The 8,764-nt window shown below is 41.5% G+C and overlaps 1 protein-coding gene across 1 annotated transcript in view; it reads right to left on the bottom strand.

Moving 5' to 3' along the window:
* Positions 1-1,725: 1,725 nt before the first annotated feature.
* Positions 1,726-8,764, bottom strand: part of lin28b (lin-28 homolog B (C. elegans)) — a 49,364-nt gene continuing 42,325 nt past the window's right edge. The window contains exon 4 of the mRNA XM_041865942.1: positions 1,726-3,261. Within this exon, the coding sequence (XP_041721876.1) occupies positions 2,970-3,261 (292 nt within the window). The 3' untranslated portion in view covers positions 1,726-2,969. The remainder of the gene's footprint in view (positions 3,262-8,764) is intronic.

The raw sequence follows: 8,764 nt of genomic DNA, 5'->3' as shown, positions 1-8,764 counted from the left end.
GGCTTGGGCTGTTCTCGTTGTGTGGTTTGGTCATTCTCTTGTTCGCTCTCCATCGCTGTGCACTTGTTGGATTTGATTCGATGCACGTCACACCTTTAACAAGCTGTCCATAAACAACCTCAGTGTTGAACTTTCAGCAACAGTCCCTAGAAATGCCAAAGGAGCAGGAACAGCAAAGCAACAAGTCCTACTTTTAAAATGCCTTCAAATAAAGCCAAACTCTTTGGTACAGAAATGTATACCAAAAACAGTTGGTTGCCTACATAGTTTGTTTTAGAGCTTTAGAAAACACAAGCTAGTTTGATATCGTCATACAAAGTCATTTGATTTGTCAGCACATTAAGAAGATACAATTCCAAAGTGACCCACATTAACTTTTGTGAGGAGTGCCACTTCAGAGAAGTTATTTTCACATTCAATATGGTCAGAGAAGAGTTGTCACGTTTCATTAGTATAAGCGCTACTGGAAACTCGCAGAGGATTCACGTCATACGAAAACCAGCACTTTAGTTTTTTTCCTGCCTTCCTTCCTCTCTTAGTAAATTTCTGGACTATTTGAAACACGAGCAGCGGTGTTTTGATGGGAAACAGGTGGTACCATAGCCGCAGAGGGGAGAGGGGTGGGTTTATGTGGTTAGAGAGATGTGACATCACACAGATCTAGAGGGTATGTGACTTGACTAATACTAGGCTTATAACTAGGATTCAGAATTTTACCTAATTAAGTCAGGGAGAACCTCCAGGCCCTAGGCACTTGATGGGAGAGGAGGGAGAGGAGGGAGGGAGGGAGGGAGGGAGGGAGGGAGGGAGGGAGGGAGGGAGGGAGAGACAGACAGACAGACAGACAGACAGACAGACAGACAGACAGACAGACAGACAGACAGACACGATGCGGCGGGAAGGATGATGACAGTGAGATGGACCGATAGAAATGAAGAGTGACAAATGTAGATCATTTATTCTAAAGGGGTGGGGCCTTGATTGAACAGGCCAAAAGAGTGATGTCACACAGGTCAAAGGGAGAGAGGGGTGTGATGGTGCTTTAACTTAACGCCGTGTTAACTTGACAAAGAATCCTACGCACAATACAGGGCTTTCTTAAACTATGTTAGAAATCAGTTATTATATACTTAAAGTTAATACCATTTTAATAATATGCTATTCTTTCATACATATATTATTGACATATTGTGACTTTATAAACTGTGACACTATCTTCAACTAATTAGCCAGCAACCCAACTCTAGATCTAGATACTAGAAGTCCAATTAAATAATGGTATTTTTTCTGTTTTGAAACTTAAACCTATAGGTGGATATTGATAATAAGGTTTCTTATCTAAGGCATATCTAGGATTATATTAAATATAATTGTTAATAGCAAGTCCAGCTAGAGGTTGGCCCCCAATCTCAAATATTAAACTTCTTGTCTGCCCCTGTTATGTTTTACGAAAGGAACAGCGTCTCTCGCTGAGTGGCGCAGTGGTCTAAGGCACTGCATCACAGTGCTAGCTGTGCCACTAGAGATCCTGGTTCGAATCCAGGCTCTGTCGTAGCCGGCCGCGACCGGGAGACCCATGGGGCGGCGCACAATTGGCCCAGCGTCGTCCAGAGTAGGGGAGGGAATGGCCGGCAGGGATGTAGCTCAGTTGGTAGAGCATGGCATTTGCAACGCCAGGGTTGTGGGTTCGATTCCAGTATAAAAAAAATAAAAATGTATGCACTCACTAACTGTAAGTCGCTATGGATAAGAGCGACTGCTAAATGACTAAAATGTCAAATGTAATAAACACAACCCCACTCACACACAAGCAAGTATGCGCACATGCCTGGATTCAATGCTATGCACTCTGTAGTCAATTGTCAGTACCACTGAACTAGAAACGCTCATCTTCTGTGGTTTAGGTGTGACAGTTAGGCTACTGGTTGTGATGACGTTACTGTCTGCCCATCCCCTTTTCAACCTTTCACTCTGGTATCCATGGTAATCTCCTCTACACTGATTGGATAGGCCTAACTAAATAATAATTTGGCTTCTGATTGGTTGAGGTTCTAATGTTTTGATACAGGCCCTACCAGTGTTGCCCAATCCTGGTCCTGCACTCTTAGAAAAAAGGGTTCTGCGGCTATCCCCACAGGAGAACCCTTTTTGGTTCCAGGTAGAACTATTTTGGGTTCCATGTAGAACCCTCTGTGGAAAGGGTTCTACATTGAACCCAAAAGAGTTCTGCCTGGAACAAAAATTAGTTTTTCAAAGGGTTCTCATATGGGGACAGCCGAATAACTCTTTTTGGTTCTAGATAGCACTTTTTTTTCTAAGAGTTTAGACAAAGGGATGCACATTTTTGTTTTTGCCATGGCCCTAACACACCTGATTAAAATAATCAAAGGCTTGGTGATGAGTTGAATCTAGTGTGTAGATGCTAGGGCTAAAACAAAAATATACAGGATTAGGAAGCACTGGCCTACATCAAGGCCTTGCTTAAAATTCTTAATGCTTAAAACGAACTCTGCTGGATCGACGCATCATGATGTTTGGAACGGTTATATAATATAAATATGAACCAAAATCTAAAAGGGAACAGAGTCCTGGATGACACCAGTCATCTAACCCAGAGAGTCATCTAACCCAGAGAGCCATCAGATTCACCACCAACCTTGTTTCTCTTTAAGACCATATCGTCTCTTGAGCTGCACTGATTGAGACCAGTCACACACAAAGAGACAGACAGTCATTCACATGAGTCCGTAGCCCCAGCAATGGTTGTCATAGCTGCCACCGGAAGACAGCCAGTCAGTCACACACATTCACATACATCCGTACCCCTGACGATCGTTGCCATAGCTGCGCTGGTCCCCCCAAAAATTGACCTCCCATTATTTCCACAAGTGCGAGGTAGATTAGGGGTGGGGGTTAGGGGGTTCCTTAGGAGAGGGGGGTCAGGGGTACACCTCTCCCCATCTCTCCCCCTATTTCCTCCCCCTCTGGGGGCCACCGCGGTGTGACTGGGGTGGCTCCTCCGGGGAGGACGAGGGGCCCTCAAGGGGGGACGAGCCCGAGTGCTCCTCCTCGTCGGGGGGGTACAGGTGGGCCGAGGTAGAGGGGTGCAGGGGGTCCTGAGAGCCTGTAGGGTGCACCAGCACCTTGTGGGGACACTGGGCCACCATGTGTCTGATGCTCTGACAGTAGTGGCATTTCTTTGGCTGGGGGGGCAGGCCACACTCCTTGGCATGGTGGTCCAGACCTCCACAGTTATAACAGCTGGAGAGAGGACAGTAGGAGTGGAATGGAGAGAAAGGAGGGAGAGGAGGAGGGAGAGGAGGAGGGAGAGGAGGAGGAAGAGGTAAAGGACATAAAATGTTGTCACCTAATGTGTTAATAGTATGAAAACAATACTCAATGACTCAAATAAGAATGAATTCATAATTGGATACCGCTTTAATAGAATCAACAGGTATTTACGATTACGATTGATGCATTACAATGGAGCTATAATACATTGTAAGTCTTGTCATAAGCCTTTATCTGTTATTATCATCACATAGTAATCTTGAGTAATCACCACCCATTTTGAGTCAGTTGAAAATGTGTCACATAGAGAGAGATTACATTTTACAAGCCTAATTAGACATTATAAAGGCTCATACAAGCTTATAAGATGTAATAATGCATTATACCACGCAGCATTATGTAAAGTGTTACCCAAAAGAGTAAAACCTATTTCCTGATATCAACCTAGTGCTATGGGCTGAGCAGTGGTGTAAAGTACTTAAGTAAAAACTTTCAAGTACTTTCAAGTACTACTTAATGTTTTGAGTATCTGTATTTTACTACTTATATTTTTGACTAATTTTACTTCACAACATTCCTAAAAGGAAATAATGTATTTTTTACTCCATACATTTTCCCTGACACCCAAAAGTACTCATTGGTCCAATTCATGCACTTATCACGAGAACATCCTTAGTGATCCCTACTGCCTCTGATCTGGCAGACTAACTAAACACAAATGCTTTGTTTGTAAATTATGTCTGAGTGTTGGGAGTGTGCCCCTGGCTATCCATACATTTTAAAAACAAGAAAATCGTGCCGTCTGGTTTGCCTAATATAAGGAATGTGAAATTATTTATTATTTTACTTTTGATACTTAAGTATAATTCAAAACCAATACTTTTAGACTTTTACTCAAGTAGTATTTTACTGGGTGACTTTCACTTGAGTCATTTTCTATTAAGGTATCTTTACTTTCGCGCAAGTATTATAATTGGGTACTTTTTCCACCACTGGTGCTGAGGTGGAGATTGTTTGAGGCTTTTCCAGGATTCGCTTTGATTTCTGTAGAAGTGCACTTTCCTCCACTAGATGGTAGCATAACTAAGCCCATAAGTCGTTTTGAAATGGAAGAAACGATGCTGTCACTACACATACACACACACACATACACATACATATATACACACATATATAAATACAGTGAGGGAAAAAAGTATTTGATCCCCTGCTGATTTTGTACGTTTGCCCACTGACAAAGACATGATCAGTCTATAATTTTAATGGTAGGTTTATTTGAACAGTGAGAGACAGAATAACAACAAAAATCCAGAAAAATGCATGTAAAAAATGTTATAAATTGATTTGCATTTTAAGGAGGGAAATAAGTATTTGACCCCTCTGCAAAACATGACTTAGTACTTGGTGGCAAAACCCTTGTTGGCATCATAGAGGTCAGACGTTTCTTGTAGTTGGCCACCAGGTTTGCACACATCTCAGGAGGGATTTTGTCCCACTCCTCTTTGCAGATCTTCTCCAAGTCATTAAGGTTTCGAGCCTGACGTTTGGCAACTCGAACCTTCAGCTCCCTCCACAGATTTTCTATGGGATTAAGGTCTGGAGACTGGCTAGGCCACTCCAGGACCTTAATGTGCTTCTTCTTGAGCCACTCCTTTGTTGCCTTGGCCGTGTGTTTTGGGTCATTGTCATGCTGGAATACCCATCCACGACCCATTTTCAATGCCCTGGCTGAGGGAAGGAGGTTCTCACCCAAGATTTGACGGTACATGGGCCCGTCCATTGTCCCTTTGATGCGGTGAAGTTGTCCTGTCCCCTTAGCAGAAAAACACCCCCAAAGCATAATGTTTCCACCTCCATGTTTGACGGTGGGGATGGTGTTCTTGGGGTCATAGGTAGCATTCCTCCTCCTCCAAACACGACGAGTTGAGTTGATGCCAAAGAGCTCCATTTTGGTCTCATCTGACCACAACACTTTCACCCAGTTCTCCTCTGAATCATTCAGATGCTCATTGGCAAACTTCAGATGGGCCTGTATATGTGCTTTCTTGAGCAGGGGGACATTGCGGGCGCTGCAGGATTTCAATCCTTCACAGCATAGTGTGTTACCAATTGTTTTCTTGGTGACTATGGTCCCAGCTGCCTTGAGATCATTGACAAGATCCTCCAGTGTAGTTCTGGGCCGATTCCTCACCGTTCTCATGATCATTGCAACTCCACGAGGTGAGATCTTGCATGGAGCCCCTGGCAGAAGGAGATTGCAGTTCTTTTGTGTTTCTTCCATTTGCGAATAATCGCACCAACTGTTGTCACCTTCTCACCAAGCTGCTTGGCGATGGTCTTGTAGCCCATTCCAGCCTTATGTAGGTCTACAATCTTGTCCCTGACATCCTTGGAGAGCTCTTTGGTCTTGGCCATGGTGGAGAGTTTGGAATCTGATTGATTGATTGCTTCTGTGGACAGGTGTCTTTTATACAGGTAACAAACTGAGATTAGGAGCACTCCCTTTAAGAGTGTGCTCCTAATCTCAGCTCGTTACCTGTATAAAAGACCTGTTAGCCAGAAATCTTTCTGATTGAGAGGGGGTAAAATACTTTATTTCCCTCATTCAAATGCAAATCAATTTATAACATTTTTGACATGCGTCTTTCTGGATTTTTTTGTTGTTATTCTGTCTCTCACTGTTCAAATAAACCTACCATTAAAATTATAGACTGATCATTTCTTTGTCAGTGGGCAAACGTACAAAATCAGCAGGGGATCAAATACTTTTTCCCCTCACTGTATAGATAGAGAGATAGAGAGATAGATAGATAGAGAGATAGAGAGATAGAGAGAGAGAGAGAGGCAGAGAGAGAGAGAGAGGCAGAGAGAGAGAGAGAGAGAGAGAGATAGATAGAGAGAGATAGAGAGTTGTTGTTGTTGTTTATTTTTACACACAAATCATTAATGAAATCAATACATGCTGGAAATACACCTCGGACACTAATACATTAATTTCCCAACTTTCATCCTCTGGAAGAAAAAAAAATTAACACGGTCCTTAAACGACAACAACAACAAAAATATGGGTTTTATTCATAAAGTCTTCATAAGCACAACATAGATGCTCTTCACAAATAATTTCTAAACAAAGTCATACTACATAAAAGGTGATATAAAAGGTCCTGACGTTTGATACCAAATGTGGCATAAATCCCTTTCACCACCCTCTATTTAGCCTGTTTCCATATTCATTATTGTAGGAGCTTCTATAGTAAATAATTGGCCTGAAAGGAACTACACTTCTTTATTATTTAAAAATGGTATTTTGTTCATTAGACCACAGCAGTCAGGTTTTCAAGATCGAGCACTTTCAGTACAGCAAACATCATAAAAAAAATGATGCAAAAGTCATGTTTTGTTTTGAAGTGGGATCAAAGACGCATCACCTTCAATACAATCCTCATATAGGGAGTTTTCTCAATGTTGCATGGAACACAGTTGGTGCATTGTATTGAAAGACATTATGGCTTGGAAAAGGCTTCGGAAAACAACGGTTGACGTTCCATTACATTGATTCTCAGACACAATCGATGGTGAGCATTAGAAGCTAGCCTTGGTGCATTTCGTTGCATCTTTAAGATCACTGTTAAAAGACCAACAAACCACTCAATAACTAATAAAGAGCACAGCAGCAGAACAATTTAGAAGTAAGCTGAACTTAATGAAGGATGTTGAGATGAACCGTCCGTCCCGTGTTAAAAACACACAATCCATCGCTCTCTCACCCACACACCTTGTCATCCAACCACAATAAAAACAATGTGCCGATCAAGGGTCAAGTACATTTCAATTCCACTTGAACTGCCTGAGAAAACTGAATTGAAAAAGGCAATGCTATAACAAAAAACGCCATTGTGTGATTCAAACTCCATATCCAATTCAATAACCAAACAGGCTTAAACAGGAATTGACCTCAGTGCAGACATCTTGTTTAGTTGAGCAATAAGATCTCGTCATCTCGATATTCCAATTCCCATTATGTGCTCTTACCGAGCTATGAAATGGTTTAGACACACTTCACTGGGACCTTGTGGGTTACTAAGGAGCTTGTGGTGGTTACCGTGGTAATACTTGGCCTATGCCTGCATCCGAAATGGCCCCCTATTCAGTGCACTACTTTTGACCAGGGCCCATATGAATCTGGTCAAATGTAGTGCACTACTGTATATAGGGAATAGGGTGCCATTTGGGACTCAGACTAAATATAGCCTAGACCGCCTCGTTTGTCCTTAGAGAAGCGCGGACACACCTCCCTGGGATTGGAGCAATGACCAAACATCATATGGTTTATTCTCCTTTTATTCTGTTATCAATTCCTGGTGACAGCAAATGTGTCAGTGTAAATTTAACGCTGAAAGTAAACATTGTTTTAGTGTTAAATTAACTCTTATGAGTGTTGAGAATAAACTCTGTTTATATTTTAATGAATATGCCTTATGCCAAGATAAATTGGTGATGGTAAAATTATTATTGTATTGGGATTAGGGTTGCAAAAAATCCGGTAACTTTACGCAAATTCCTAGGTTTTCCAGAAATCCCAGTTAAAAAGATTCCCTTAAGGTAATAATCAGGAAATACAAATTCCTCCACTTTCTGTAAAAACATGGATTTTGGGGAGTTAGCAGATTTTGCAACCCTAATTGGGATTGATCAAAAGAAGCACCTGTTATTGCCCAGAAGGTTAAGTTACCGAATCCCAATTCTCCTTAGTGAGTACCAGAAAGTAACCATAGCAACCACCTAACTTCTGACAGATATGAGCTGAAACAGGACCATTTAAATCCTATGTGACTAACTCAATTGCTGAGAGATAATTTAGACCTATTCTTAACTCTGGTTTACTGTTATGCTTAAAATGGATTGAGTAGTGAAATATTCCTTTAGTTTTAGTCAACATTAAACAGCAAAACATTTTTTTTATAATTTAGCTTATCCAGAGCAATTTACAGGAGCAATTAGGGTTAAGTGCCTTGCTAAAGGGCACATCAATAGATTTTCCCGTAGTCGGCTCAGGGATTCAAACCAGCAATTCTGGCCCAACGCTCTTAACCACTAGGCTACCTGCCACCCTAATATCACACTTCTCACCATATCTTAAACCCCTAACATTATACTGATACACTGAAGCTCTCTTGCCCCATGTCTAACAGTTTGGCATCTAATAATTTAAACTGGCAACTTTAGTGCAAGAACTAAGACCTCTATGTCACTTCTCTCAAAGTTTGTACTTGTGCACTCCTCCCCATGCATTTAAAGGCATTTGATTGATGGGCTAAACAGAGTTTCCGGTAACACTTTATTTGGATAGTCCATCTGTATATGTTCTACACACCATCTATTTAAGAACAGACATTTTAGCTACAGAGGATCAATAGCTTCTAAAAAAATACCTGTGGATTAACTTTTAACACAAGCCATTAAGAGTCAGGAA

This window comes from Coregonus clupeaformis, chromosome 36, assembly GCF_020615455.1.
Source record: "Coregonus clupeaformis isolate EN_2021a chromosome 36, ASM2061545v1, whole genome shotgun sequence".
NCBI classification, from domain to species: Eukaryota; Metazoa; Chordata; class Actinopteri; order Salmoniformes; family Salmonidae; genus Coregonus; species Coregonus clupeaformis.
The sequence above is the reverse complement of the archived record's forward strand: the minus strand, read 5'-3'. Positions and strand labels throughout refer to the sequence as shown.